The following is a 15,641-nucleotide window of genomic DNA, read 5'->3' on the forward strand; positions in this document are numbered from 1 at the left end:
CTCCAATATCTTTTTAGATAAAGCCACGGCTCTGTCACACCAATGAGGTGGCAGCCCATTTCTCCAAAGAGAGATCAACACTTTCATTCACCTGTGGAACCACCTAATATCTATAAAGAACCATTCTGCTGGTTCATTGCAGTCTCTAAGATAGCTCAAACTTATTACCCATCAAGTTGGGAATTACATCTTTAAATAAAGCCTTTCCATTTTTATTATATACCTTATTATAGTGATGTCACCAATGGGTCTCTGTGCTTCTCTATGCAATGGCAGGTCATGGCTGCTGGGAGGGGGTGGCAGGGTGTTGTATATAGCTTCTTGAAAACATCACAGCACCATTACTCAGTACAGGCATGCCCAGCTTTTAAGTACACAATGGGACCAGAGCATGTATGTAAAACGAAAATGTACTTAAAGTGAAGCAATACCTTTTTTAATTTCCTAGGCAAGCTGGCTAGCCACAAATAGGATATGTTGTAGTCCTGGGTCCCCTCACATTGCTCCCCAAGTTTGGTATCCCTGTCACTTATGGTTTGGGAGTAGGGCCATGTCAAGCTGACCAAGATTTCCCATAGACGCCAATGTTAAAAACTGGGAGTAATGCCATGCCAAGCTGACCAGGCTGTGTCCGTACTCGCGAGTGTATGTAAAGTGAGTGTACTTAAAACGGGGTATGCCTGTACTCCTCTAAAGAGCCATCAGCCCCAATGCAAGCAGTTGGCTGGCTCTTGGGGAAGGTATGCAAATAACAGAATACCTAAATTGGTGGGTGTCGATTTGGAGAAGTGGGCATAACTAGACAGACTGCCCTAGGTAACACCCACATGTGATACTGAGACTGCATACTGATTGAAGTCAATTTATTATAAGGAGTAAGCCAGGGATAGTAAGGCTGGTGAAAGCGCTAGAAGGTGCTGGACGTCCTCCAGCCAGGAAATCAGGCAGGCTCTCTCTGACATGCTGCAGCTTCTAATGTAGACTATGGGAATCCTACAGCATTTAGTTAAATCAGAGTAAGTTATTTCAGTACAGGACATGAGCCCATACAATTGTGCAAGATTTACAGTACAGCTGGAGAGACTACTGAAAATCAATATGCAAAGAATTTGGGCTTCACAGAAAGTTTTTAATGTCTTGACTTGTTTCCCTGATGGGAAGGAGCATAATTTTTATGTATATGTTTTTACAGTATAGGTCATAATGAAGTCATTGGGATGTGCCGGGTGGGCAGTGACGCAGACACGCCTGGCAGAGAACACTGGACTGAGATGCTGGCAAACCCTAGAAAGCCCATTGAGCACTGGCATCAGCTGGTTGAGGTAAATGATCCCAGATTAAATTGTTTAGAATACAATGTCAGATAGCAGTTTATTTTCCAAGATACATGATTCACTACTTCTAAAGTCTGTAGACCACTCTTCTCCACATTTTTACTATGGATGAACCCCAAAGTAATAATCCAGTTTCAGGGAACCACTGTCTAAAATTATTATAAAAACCAAGTGCAATATTGTAACCTAAATATAAGTAAATTTGTGTAAAGTTTTAAACAAAAGCCTAAAGACTGTGGATTATCTACAATATTTGAAACCCATGGCAGATGTTTGTTTTAATCATGTCCTACCCCTTCCCTAACCCTTCAGTAATAATTTTGAAATAAAATTAATATAAGTATTAATACAGGTAGAGTGGTGTACTCTTATCATTAGTGGTCAGTGTAGAAGTGACCCCTTACTTTGGTGGTAAATAGAAAATTGCTTCCCCCCCAGCACTGGTGGTCAGTATAGGTGGGAAATCAATTCACCACTGCTCAAGGAACACCTATCAACTATAGATAAAACCCCAAAGTTCCATGGAAGTAGGGTTGTGAAAGGCTGCTCTAGACCCTTTTTTTTTTTTTTTGCCGTATGTAGTTTTGCATGCCCCATGACATGTAACAGCTTTAACAGTAAGATGACTATTAAAAAAAAATATTTAGGTATAAATCTAATGAAACCACAATACCTCCCTAATTTTCTGTCCTGGAATCTTGGTCCATACCCCTCACAACCTCTAATATGGACACTATGTAGCTGATTCAACAAACGCAATTAGGCTGTTCCCTTTGCAAAGGAAATTGCACTTTGCAAGTGAATTTACAGCAAGAATACCAAATCTGTGCATGAAAAATATTTAAAAACATACTGTATCCCACAAAAGTGAGTACACCCCTCACATTTTTGTAAATGTTTTATTATATCTTTTCATGTGACAACACTGAAGAAATGACACTTTTCGACAATGTAAAGTATTGAATTTACAGCTTGTATAACAGTGTAAATTTGCTGTCCCCTCAAAAGATAATTCAACACACATTAATGTCTAAACCGCTGGCAACAAAAGTGATTACACCCCTAAGTGAAAAAGTCCAATTTGGGCTCAAAGTGTCAAAATTCTGTGTGGCCATCATTATTTTCCAGCACTGCCTCAACCCTCTTGGGCATGGAGTTCACCAAAGCTTCACAGGTTGCCACTGAAGTCCTCTTCCACTCCTCCATGATGACATCACGGAGCTGTTGGATGTTAAAGGACCTTGCGCTCCTCCACCTTCCTTTTGAGGATACCCCACAGATGCTCAATAAGGTTTATGTCTGGAGACATGCTTGGCCAGTCCATCACCTTTACCCTCAGCTTCTTTAGCAAAGCACTGGTCATCTTGGAGGTGTGTTTGGGGGCATTATCATGTTGGAATACTGCCCTGTGGCCCAGTCTCCGAAGGGAGGGAATCGTGCTCTGCTTCAGTATGTCACAGTACATGTTGGCATTCATGGTTCCCTCAATGAACTATAGCTCCCCAGTGCCGACAAAACTCATGCAACTTCAGACCATGACACTCCTACCACCATGCTTGACTGTAGGCATGACACACTTGTCTTTGTACTCCTCACCTGTGTGCCGCCACACGCTTGACACCATCTGGACCAAATATGTTTATCTTGGTCTCATCAGACCACATGAGATGGTTCCAGTAATCCATGTCCTTAGTCTGCTTGTCTTCAGCAAACTGTTTGCAGGCTTTCTTGTGCATCATCTTTTGAAGAGGCTTTCTTCTGGGACGACAGCCATGTAGACCAATTTGATGCAGTGTGCGGCATATGGTCTGAGCATTGACAGGCTGAACCCCCACCCCATCAACCTCTACAGCAATGCTGGCAGCACTCATACGTGTATTTCCCAAAGACAACCTCTGGATATGACGCTGAGCACGTGCACTCAACTTCTTTTGTCGACCATGGCCAGGCCTGTTCTGAGTGGAACCTGTCCTGTAAACCTCTGTATGGTCTTGGCCACCATACTACAGCTCAGTTTCTGGGTCTTGGCAATCTTCTTATAGCCTAGGCCATCTTTCTGTGGAGCAATAATTCTTTATTTCAGATCCTCAGAGAGCTTTTTGCCATGAGGTGCCATGTTGAACTTCCAGTGACCAGTATGAGAGAGTGAGAGTGATAACACCAAATTTAACCCACCTGCTCCCCATTCACACCTGACCCTTGTAACACTAAAGGCCCAATTTTTTCACTTAGGGATGTACTCACTTTTGTTGCCAGCGGTTTAGACATTTATGGCTGTGTGTTGAGTTATTTTGAGGGGACAGCAAATTTACACTGTTATACAAGCTGTACACTCACTACTTTACATTGTAGCAAAGTGTCATTTCTTCAGTGTTGTCACATGAAAAGATAAAATAAAATATATACAAAAATGTGAGAGGTGTACTCACTTTTGTGAGATACTGTACATTAGTGGTCAGTGTAGAAGTGACCTCTTATATTGGTGGTCAAAAGAAAATTGCCCCCTCCCCCCTAGTATTGGTGGTCAGTGTAGGTGAGAAGTCACTTCATCACTGCTGAATGAACCCAAGGGTTCCATGGAAGCCTAGTTGAGAAAGTCTGCTCTAGACTCTTCTCATTGGCGTATGTAGTATCACGTGTCCCATGACGTGTAATGGCTTTAACAGTAAGATGACTATTAAGAAAAGGTTTGGAGTAAAAATCCAATGAAACCAAAAAACCTCTTCATTTTCTGTCCTGGAACCTGGGCTTTTGCCCCCCACAACCTCCAATATGGACATTATGAGAATGATAACACTTTGCAAGAGAATTTAAGAGTGCCAAATCATGTGCAAGAAACATAAAAAAAACAAAAAACCTGTAGTTTTGTTTGCACATAATTGAATGATGGAAGCAATCAGAGCTTTACCTCGTTCCCTAAGCTAAGGGTATATTCCCTTTCAAAATGTTAATTCCCATTGCAAAGTGGACAGCCTATTTGCCTTTAGTAAAACAATCCCTATGTCATTGAGCATGAATCACCGCTTCTGCACTTTTCATCAGTTTTGATAAAGGTTCTTGGCTGAACTACTTAGCCATGCTCCTGTTCCTTACATACTGTAAGTTATGCTTTATACTTTTTTTTTTTTTTACTTGAGAAATTGTTTGAGTGCTTTACTCTAGAGGTAAACTATAGTATATGTTTAGTTACAGTAAGCTAATAATTTCTCTAGTACACTAATGACACTTTTCCACTGCAAGTACCGGCTCGGCTCTACTCGGCCCGGTTTGCTTTTCCACTGCTGGTACCGCATGGTACGGTGTTGGAACGGTTCGGTATGGTACGGTATGGTTTTCCACTAAAGTAGTACTAAAGTTAAGTGGGTGGTATAACAACGGGGTGGGTGGGATTCTCTGACCAATCAGTGGCTAGTAGTGACTGCATGCAAAGGATTGTGGGCTATGGTACCGGGTATGGTACCTCTTGGAACCACAATCGAGGTGGTACTGTTTTTGAGAGCTGTACCGTTCGGTTCCATACAGTGGAAAAGCGCCGCTGTACCGTACCGTACCGAACCGTTCCTACACCATACCATGCGGTACCAGCAGTGGAAAAGCACAAAAGCGAGCCGAACCGTTCGGTTCCATGCAGTGGAAAAGCGCCATAACATTTGCAAACCTGGATCCTGGTACAGGTATACATTTGTAAATGTCCCTACTTTGAGAGCCACTAGCCAACACTTTTTATGGCTGCTGGCTCTCAATCCATGAAAGACCTCTTTCCATAATCCAGCATGTAGTTTAGTCTGGTGGTTATTTTACTGTACATATTATGTACATATTAGTGAAACCGGTGGTTTTTGTTTGTTGCAGGAAAAAGCTCTGACAAGTTTTGTGACAAAATCTTCCCCGCCACGGGAGAAGCCGAGTATAATAGTGGACAATACACTGTCTGATTAGTCATCTCCACTACCGAGGGAGAGAGAAACAGATCAGGAGAGCTGTAAGTATCTGAAATGTACTATTTTAATGAGCATTTCTCTTTATTAAACATCTTTGACATAGTGTTCATAGCATTGACTATACATATAGTGTTCACACTATTGACTATACATATATATATATATATATATATAGAGTTCATACTATTGGATCTACAGAGTGCAATCACCATCATTCAGTAGAATTTGTTAATTTTTTTTATTTTGGATTGATTAAGGGACGGTTATAACCCCTGTAAGGTTTATTTTTGCCACATTTTGGGGAGATGTCCTCTCACTTGCTGTCCCATAGCCAAACAGGAAATCCCTGCAAATTAAGGGAATCTGTTGGGGACCCCCAGGTTAGCAGAACTAGTGTCCTCATTGGAATCTGTCCCCTCTATTACTTTTCTGGGGACAACCCAACATATAGGATTTTCTTTCACTTTCAATACCAATAGTAAACAGGACAAATATTAAAGGGGCATCTCACAGACAGCAATTAAAACTGACAGGTGTTCTAATTCATCTTCTCTCTATCCAAAACTTAAAAAAAAAGGTTTGCCTTTAGTTATACTGGTTTGGAATACCTTTTTTTTTTTGTTTCTAAGAGCATTTACTATTTTAGCACTAAGGACTGGTCTAGTGTGTTTTTATCCTGCATCAAAAACAGCTGGAGAGATTTTATTATAATTTCCAATGGCCCTAGTTCACATCAGTGCCGTGCGTTCCACTGCAGTTAACAAAAGTAAAAAACAAAAAATAAAAAAAGTAGAACATGTTACATATGTTCTGTATGTAACACATCTGAATTGCAGCAAAACAGATCTAAAATTAACTGGAACACACGTCCCCAACTGTCCTCAGTTGAGATGAAGAAAAAAATTAGGGGAAAAAAACACTGGAACGCATCAAAACACACTTGCAGAAACGTATCCAGAATGCAGAAATTGTGGTGTGAACGGTCCCTCAGTCTTTATACTTGTCCCTATATATATCCTGAGAAAAAGTAGTTTGCACAAGGTCCCTTTTTTGCCAATAATAAGGAGTTAATGTCCATAACTGCAAGAGGGTCTACAGTGTGCATAGAAAGAAAATTGGCATATTAGGGGAGCCACAGATGGAACGTACAGCCACTGTTTGCAATTGATGGCTTTCCTCTGCTATACAAGGGTTTACACTGGCACGTGCGTAAACTTGCGCATGCGCACAAGCATACAAAATTGGACCCAGACTGCCTTCATCCAGGGTTATACACCCATGCCCAGGCGCAAGTTTCTGCATGCGCCATCATAAACCCTTGTATAACAGCATACAGCCATTTATCACAGTGGGCGTCTGTACCCTCTACCTGTGGTTTCCTTTATGCTAGCTATTTATGCTCCATGCATGTTGTACACCCCCTTCAGTCATGGGTATAAAGCCCTAAAGCAGGGGTCTTCAAACTATGGCCCTCCAGTTGTTCAGGAACTACAATTCCCATCATGCCTAGTCATGGCTGTGAATGTCAGAGTTTTACAATGCCTCATGGGATGTGTAGTTCCGGAACAGCTGGAGGGCCGTAGTTTGAGGATCCCTGCCCTAAAGCTTAATTCCAGGTATGGATTTTATTGCATAGGTATATTGGTTCAGCTTGGATGTATGTAAGTATGCCTATTCCATACCTGTGGAAGCGGCAGATCACTGTAGTAGGCATCGCTACTACAGTGATTACCGCTGCCTTCTGGATCTCGCGCCCAGCCGACCCTACTACATAGTAACCACTGGTTGGTCATCTGCTCTGCACAAGGCCATCCACAGTTCACTTTTCATACGAAGCTGCACTTGAGCGAGTCGTGATAACACGCAGAAATGCTGCATTTTGTCGCAGCGCATTGTACAAGATTGTTCTCCGAGTGCATCAATCCATCAACATCTCCTTCATTCTGCCACCTCACTCAGACTAGCAATAATGGGCATTCACCACCATGTTACCAGGTTCAACCCCCTACTACCCCCCTTCCCACATTATCAGCCTCTTCGATACATCACTTATGTCCCAGCTCTAACGTCACCTCTGGTTGCCCTGTAGCCACGCCCAACGCGTTTCACCCTTCCAACTTCATCACAGGGGGTCATTATTCATTGAATCCATTTACATAAACACTAGTGCTTTTGAATCCTTTGTAATAAATGTTTGTTTATTTCTAAAACACAGATGCAACAGTATAAATGGTACAACAATAAAACACTGTGGTTTTCAAAGTACTGGTTTTCTATTTTCCCAGTGGGCATGTGTGTTTATTTTCTTCTCTAGTTTTTCTTTGTTAGAATATGCTTTGTTGTTGTTTTAAACATTAAGAAAATGAACACTATGCAGAAAACAACTTTGCAATTTTATTTATTTATGCTTAATTACTTCACTGATATAGCTTTTGTTTTCAGCTATGTGCCTACCTCCTGCCGTCTTTATGTATCCTATGTAAAAAAGGTTTATTGGCTGAAGCCTGGTTTGGTTAATGCCACAGGTTTTTCTTCATAACAGTGTCCCAAAAATGTGAAATACTTGGAGATGCATCTAATCAGCATGCAGTGGGCATGATTTACTAAAAACAAATAGGCTGCTTGCCCTGCAAGAGATTTTTAACTTTGCCAAATCTCTTCTAGCTTAAAGCGGTATTTACCTTCAAAACCAAAAATATAATATAGTGCAGTTTAATCACTTTAAGAACGGAAGGATTTGCCCCCTTCCTGACCAGGCCCGTTTCGGCACTGCATTACTTTAACGGATCAATGGATGGGAGAAAGAATTGAAATGTAGATTTACACCAAAACAACTACAACATATAATAACATTTACGTTCAAATCCTCTATATGTACACAAATTCAGGAGACAAATTACAAACTACTATCCAGATGGTACTATACACCGACACGCCTATATACATTTTCACCACAAACATCAGAAAAATGTTGGCGTTGTCAGGAAGAAAAAGGGACTTTCTTACACATCTTCTGGCAATGCTCCAGGTTAGAGGGATTTTGGAGGCAAATACGGGAGGTATCTCAAAAATTTATTGTATTTTTTCTTTTTCATGTCCCAGAAATATCAGGTAGACAATATAAACAATCTATTATACGTCACGTTCTGGATTCCGCAAAAGCTTGCATCCCTTTACGTTGGTGAGACCCCAACCCTCCGACTATGAATATGTGGAAGAATAAAATAGAGGAAATAAATAAGTTTGAGGATTTGATCCTGACAGCACAAGGTCGACATGAACAAAATACCAAAAAGTGGGCAATATGGAATCAGTTTATAGTTTCAAATGAAGGGAAGGCTTTGTTTACGGAATCGTAGAGATCAGTATAAAATGAGTTCCCACAGTGGGGATACAAAAGGAGAGAAGGATTATTTTATAAATAGAAGGGAAGGAGGGAGAAAAAGGAGAAATTTTCAAACTAAGAAGTACTCATGGTCGTTTAATCTGAGACCACTCTGCGGGTTCTAGACATGATGAATGATCATTTTTTTGGTCCCCATATTATGGGCTTTGGTAAGATAAGCTATGCGGGGTTCAATACAAGTGTGGAACTAGTTATGGAAAATTCCCTTTTTTCTTTATAAATTCGCCCCTTTTCCTCCCCCTTTTTTTCTCTTTCCTTACCCCCCCCCTTTTTTTTTCTCTCTCTTCTTCTTTCTCTTTTCTTTCTTTTCTTGATATTTTAAAAAATTAAAAACCCTAGAGGCATTGGAGAATTTGGATAGTTGGCATAGATTGGTCCAAGTCAAATAGGAAACCTTTGTTATTTATCAATGTTAAAAAATTATATATGTTTTTTTCTTTTTTTTTTTTCTTTTAATGGATGTAATAACTATATGTTGGCATCTTGATTATAATGGATCAGACTTTGTAAATGTTGTATTGTAATACCTCCTTTATTTCTTTATTATAAATAAATACAATTACAAAAAAAATCTCTTCTAGCTTAAAGCGGTATTTACCTTCAAAACCAAAAATAAAATATAGTGCAGTTTAATCACTTTAAGACCGGAAGGATTTGCCCCCTTCCTGACCAGGCCCTATTTTGCGATTCGGCACTGCATTATTTTAATGGACAATTGTGCGGTCTTGCAACGCTGTACCCAACAAAATTTTATGTCCTTTTTTTCTCACAAATAGAGCTTTATTTTGGTGGTATTTGATAACCTGTGCGATTTTTTTTTTTTTTTTTTTTGCGTTATAAACAAAAAAATAGCGACAATTTTGAAAAAATAAAAACAATATTTTTTACTTTCTGCTATATGACATTCTCATTAAAAACAATTTAAAAAATCTAAATTTTTTAACAGTTTAGGCCAATTTGTTTTCTGCTACATATTTTTGGTAAAAAAAAATCGCAATAAGCGTATTTTGATTGGTTTGTGCAAAAGTTATCGCGTCTACTAACTACGGGTAAAATGTATGTCATTTTTATTGTTTTTTTTTTTTTTTTTACTAGTAATGGCAGCAATCTGCGATTTTTTTTGCGGGACTGCAACATTGCGGCAGACAGACCAGACCCCTGACTGACATTTTTGACAGTTTTGGGGGAACCAGTGACATTACTACCGTAATCAGTGCTAAAAATATGCACTGTTACTGTATTAATGACACTGGCAGGGAAGGGTTAACATTATGGGTAATCAAGGGGTTAAATGTAAGCCTAAGGGAGTGATTCTAACTGTCAGGGGGCGTGGCTTCTGAAATGACCATAGAGACATGTAATCCTATATAGAAGGATCACAGGGGCTCTGTGATCATTCCAGGGAGAAGAACGGTCGGCTGTATTTACAACAGCTGACCGTCCTTCTCTCTCAGCGAGGAACGATCGTGGGTGTCAGGCGGGAATCGTAGCCGCCTGCCTGCTGCATCGGCTTCCCCACTGACGAGCGGGAGCCTCCTGAGAGCGAGTGCTGAACATGTACGGCGATTCGCCTGGGAGTGGCTGCCTGCCGCAGTATAACGGTGGGCGGTCGTTAACTGGTTAACAATCAATAGATGTGGTGGCTGCATTTGATTTATTTGAGCTTTATTCCCCCTCTGTTTTTACCTGGTGATTTTTCCAGTAATACGCCTCCTGTACTAGAGTGCCCCCACCCTGGATGAAGGCACAACAGAGACACCTTTGGACAGCCCTATTGTCAGTCTGGGGCAAGGGGATGTTAGATAAACTAGCACACTTATATATACTAACAAATTTAAGCCAAAGTCCAGCTAACACTTTATAAGCAGTTACAGCAGTGGGTTTGTTCTTTTTGAGATAATGATTTTACATAAAAACAAGCTGACCATTGTTGGCACCCCTGTCAGCGTTAAATAAATTTGTCTCCACCCACTAACTTCTACATCTGTGGGACAGCTGATTCTGTTGCAAAATAAAAGACTTAGGCTCCATTTGCACAAATGATTTAGCCTGCTGCAAATGACAGTGGCAGGAACCTGCTGATTCCTGCTGTTGTTTTTGCCACCTGTGAGTGGCTAGCTTTAGCCTCCGAGCCCATACACTTTAATGACAGAAAGATTAGAGACTCCGTTGCCCCTGGAATACGTCCCATTGGACAAAACATATGTAGGGTGGAGCGATGATGTAATTATTTCTGTTCGCAGAGCCAGTGGGCTTCTGTGATATGCTCTAATTTTTTATTGTTTGTGAGCATCTCTTTAGTTGGTAAATAAATGGTGTTTTAACTGTACTTTACTATAGGATGTCCTTGCTTTCCCCCTGGTATGTGTTTGTGACTAGGGATGATCGAACGGTTCAGGTCGACCATCGATTCGACCCGAACATTGGGTGTTCGAAATTCAGCCGAATTCCGAACTTTTTGTGGTAAAGGTTTGGAATTCCGCCACCAGAACCGCCCAAAATACAATGGGACAGGAACTGGGCTTTAACCCTCCTCTTATGTTAGGGTCAGAACCGACCCGTTTTCAGGTTTTGAATGTCTATAAGTATCACATAAATTTGTTTATTGCATCAAGATTTTTTTACTTTGTCAGGAACCTCTATTTAAACAATGTAATAGAAAAATAATCCTTTTCACTAAATTATAAAATACTGTGGTGAAAATTAAGACGTTCATGGTGTTAGGGTCAATTCTGACCCAGTTATAATATAGGATTATAGGACACTAATAAGTGCCAAAACTGAAATCATAAACACTCTCTCTGCTTAGTAACACTGACAGCCAATCCCCTCTCAACCCTGTGAGCTGTAGTTAGGGAGGGGCCTATCTCTTTTCCTGCTTGTCTGCTTCTCTAAATAAAGTAAAGAAACATAGGACAAATGCATTTCAGAGTTGCTGACTTTATTTTAACATTTTTTAAATTTGAAAATGAGAGGTATGCTATCAAAAGAAAGGTCTAAGGGGTCACATCAAAAATATTAAAACCAATCTTTTCAAGGATAAAGAAGCCTAACAAGGTAACCAAGAGGTAAGAAACAAATTTGATGATAAATAATTATTCAGAGGGTATTTTATGGCTGATTTAAAACACGGGTCAAAACCGACCCATTAACATCATGGATAGTAACAGAATTCTAACATAAGAGGAGGGTTAAAAGCCCATGATTGGCCCAAAAACATCAGTAAAATGTGATTGGTTTGACTACGGGGTCCAGAGGCCAATGAGGAGTGAATACGCCCCCCAGTATATAACATAGCCCAGCCAAAACTCTAGCACTGCAATACAGAGGCTGTGGAAGAGAGTGGAAGCATTTGTGTTTCTCCTCCTGCTTGTAAAGCTCCAGTGTCATTTAGCAATTATTAGTGTGAGGAAAGGGATATGCAGTGTAGTTAGGGTACTATATACCACTATAGTTAGATTCAAAAATCTAGTTTTTGTAGGGATAGCTTTAAGTGTCAGGGTGACCGTAGTGTAGTTTAGGGTGACCTGACTCTGCCATGTCAGGGTGACCGTAGTGTAGTTTAGGGTGAACTGACTCTGCCATGTCAGGGTGACAGAACTATGCCATGTCAGGGTGACCCCACTATGCAGATTCTGGGTTAGGGGTATACATATATACATAAATATATATCAAAAACGACAGTTTTTAAGAACTTTTTTTGCCTGATTCATAGTCCCTGGAGCATGACCCAGAACCCTAGGCACTTTTTAGGGGCATTTATTGGGTTTTAGGGCTTCAAAATGGTGTTTTCTGATTCCAGAAGTTCGGGTCCCATTGATTTCAATGGGGTTCTGGAATCCGAACCGAACTTTCGGGAAATTCGGGTGTTCTGGTCGAACCGAACTTTTCAAAAGTTCGATCATCCCTATTTGTGACGCTGAGGCAAGTTTTTTGCCATATCCAGTGACTATTTGGGGCATGCCACTGGGGAGTAAGAGAGATTCAAGGCACAATTAGGTGTGAGAGCTGGAACCATCCATCCAGTCCAGATTTGTCATCTAAGAGTGCAGTCCGACCTCTTGTAATGGGGTTCTGAATATTTGGTAAGCTGCTAAATGATCACAAGGTAGTTTACGGTTGACTTTACAAGCTTCTCAACTTTTTCTAGACTTTGTTGTATATTTGTTGCATAATCCAAGCACTGGTTTTTATATCAACCTGTTTCTACAGTGCAACACTATTTTAGAGAGATGTATACTTTGATATTTGGTCTGTAAATATCAGTGAGTGCTGCAGTCACATTAATTTTTTTTTTTTTTTTTTTGGTCTGTTAATTGGTTTTTCTCTAGAATGGGTTTTACATTTTTTTGAACATTCTATTTGCCTTTAGCATTATCAACCCCAATGTGCGCTAACCCCAACTGTTTCACAGTGGATTCTCTTGGGGGACAGCATTATGAAAAAAATACTTTGGTGTTCACCAGTTAACCCCAATGCTTTTTGGCCCAGCAATACAACTATAACCCAACTTCAAAACTTTGAAATTGTAAGTTTGAGATTCTGCCAGGTGTATATTTATATTGTTTGTGTCCCTGCTGGGGAAATTTCAATTCCTTTTGAGGACAAGAAGTGATTAGAAATTTTTCCAAAGGGAACAAATTGAAAAAGACAAAAAACAAAAACACATTTTTAGTAGGAGTGTTAGAATTTCTAAGGTTTTTCTATGCCTTATTTTCCTGATGATGCCCACACCCCCCATGTCTTATATGGGTTGTATGGGATAGGAAGCAAGAGGACATTTCCCAGTTGGAATGCATAAAAAAATCTATATCTGCCTACCAATTTTGGCAAGATAAAAGCACGATGATTGAAGTTGGTCATTTCCACGGCACACATGCTACATAGAAAATGCCTTTTTATTATTACATTGTATGTTCAAACATCACAAAATTCAAAAAGACACCCACAAAGAGCTGGCACTTTTTTATTTTGCACTGAACTCAATAACATTACTTGAAACCCATAACGCAAATGCGTTTTTCTGTATTGTGTGGCTGAAAACAGCTTTCAAATAATCTTTGGCCAGTTCATTGATCCTAAGGTACAGAGCCTGCAGGACAGACAGGTTTCCCACTAAGTAGATGTTATTAAACAGAGAGGCTTTCGTGACGAGGAAAGCAATTAAGAGAACATATGACCTACATCTATCTAATGTGACATCTATAGTGCATTAAGTATCATATATATCTATGTGTCCCAGGTCCAGGATTGACTGGCTAGAGGCTCTCCGATTTAGAGAAGTGAAATTCCCATTTGTCTTTCCTCACCTTGATCTCCAATCTATTTCTGTGATTGAATGTGCTGTAAACTAGGATCAGGTTGTGGCAGATACCTATTACAGAACATTTAGAGACAATTCATTTAGGTTTGATGGAGGATGCAAAGCGTAGTGGAGATACGTACAGTGGTGGTCATGGATAGCCTATGTAAATAAGGAATTCTGAGAGCACACATTTCGTTTTTGTTAAAAGCTGCAGTTTTAGCATTCCTTATTAGGTGTATTTCCAGTTAATACTTTTTTTTTTTTTTTTTTTAGTTTTGGAGAAGGATTAGAACCCCTGTATGTTTTCCCTGCTAAATGGGGCACCATTTGAGAGAGATTTCCTTTCACTTGGATACTAGGCATGGACTAGGCTAAGGGTCTCCAAACTATTGCCTTCAGGCCACCTCTGGTGTATCCTCAATGTGCACAGTTTGAGGTCAGGTCACTAGAGGATGCCTATGCGTCTTTGTTTCTCCCCGCCTGCATCCTAGGAACCAATGACATGCTTGCCCAAGCATTCACAGAAGGACAGAATTTACTCTGTCCAGACCTGTGCTGCTTCCTGGCGTATGCCCTGCTGCTACAACTGCTCTGTAAATCTTACAGTGGTAAGGTAGACCGTAATATAAGGGGGCACTGTGATGGGTACCCTGATGTAAGGGGGACTGTTATAGTTACCCTGATTTAAGAGGAGACTGTGATGGGGATTCTTAAGTAAGAGGGCTTTAATGGGGACCAGGATGTGAGGGGGAGACCCCAATGTAAAGGGAGACTGTAATGGGGACCCTGATAGAAGTGGGGGCTCTGCTGGGGACCTTGATGTAAGTGGGGGCTCCAATGGGGATTCTGATGTAAGGTGGGGCTCTGAGGGGGACCTCAGTACAAGGGGAGAATCTCTTATAAAGACCCTGATGTAAGGGTGGCTCTAAAGGGGACCCTTAGGTAAAGGGGGACTTTGATGTAGGGGAAAACTTTATCATGCTGATCACTTTTTCATTTAAATTGTATTCATTTATAAAACGGATATGTTTTTTCAGCCTGTGAATATTCAAAAAATATTACTAATGAAAAGCTTGGAGACCCCTGGAAACTAAAAGTCTGCTCATCCTTGAGGCTGGGTTCACACATGCTGCAGCTGCGGCTCACAGCAGGGGGTCCCTGGCATCCCAGTTCCCTGATTCAGGTGTGAATTGGGTCTGAATTTCTACCTGAATTCGCACCTAATTTGGAGCCAAAGATGCACAGGACCCTTTCCAAATGCAGACAGCAGCCAGTAACACTCTCCTGTCATGCCAATTGAATTCGGGGGAACCCCCATCCAATTAGCATAAGTGTGAACTGAGCCTCAAACCAAATTCATACATTGACAGCAGCTATGTTTAACCAGCATACGACCGCCTGCCACAGATGTACTGCAGCAGGCAGCCGCTCCCAGGCGAGTCGCCGTACATGTACAGCGCTCGCTCTCGGGAGGCTAGGGGGCAAGCATGCACTGCCGGCGGCACGTTCCTGTCCCCGCTCATCAGCAGGGAAGCCAATGAAGTGGGCAGGCGGCTCCGACTGCCGCCTGACACCCGTGATCGTTCCCCGATGAGAGAGAAGAGAGTTGTAAACACAGCTTACCGTTCTTCTCTCTGAAATGGTCATAGAGCTCA

General features: G+C 40.9%; 1 protein-coding gene across 1 annotated transcript in view; it reads left to right on the plus strand.

Moving 5' to 3' along the window:
• The window catches only part of SYT3 (synaptotagmin 3), a 402,879-nt gene that overhangs the window by 372,566 nt on the left and 14,672 nt on the right, over positions 1–15,641 (plus strand). Inside the window, exons 9-10 of the mRNA XM_082273899.1 lie at positions 1,193–1,322; positions 5,187–5,316. Of these exons, the coding sequence (XP_082130025.1) occupies positions 1,193–1,322; positions 5,187–5,273 (217 nt within the window). The 3' untranslated portion in view covers positions 5,274–5,316. The remainder of the gene's footprint in view (positions 1–1,192; positions 1,323–5,186; positions 5,317–15,641) is intronic.

The sequence above is a fragment of the Pelophylax lessonae genome, assembly GCF_965119305.1.
Source record: "Pelophylax lessonae genome assembly, chromosome: 12".
Lineage (NCBI taxonomy): Eukaryota > Metazoa > Chordata > Amphibia > Anura > Ranidae > Pelophylax > Pelophylax lessonae.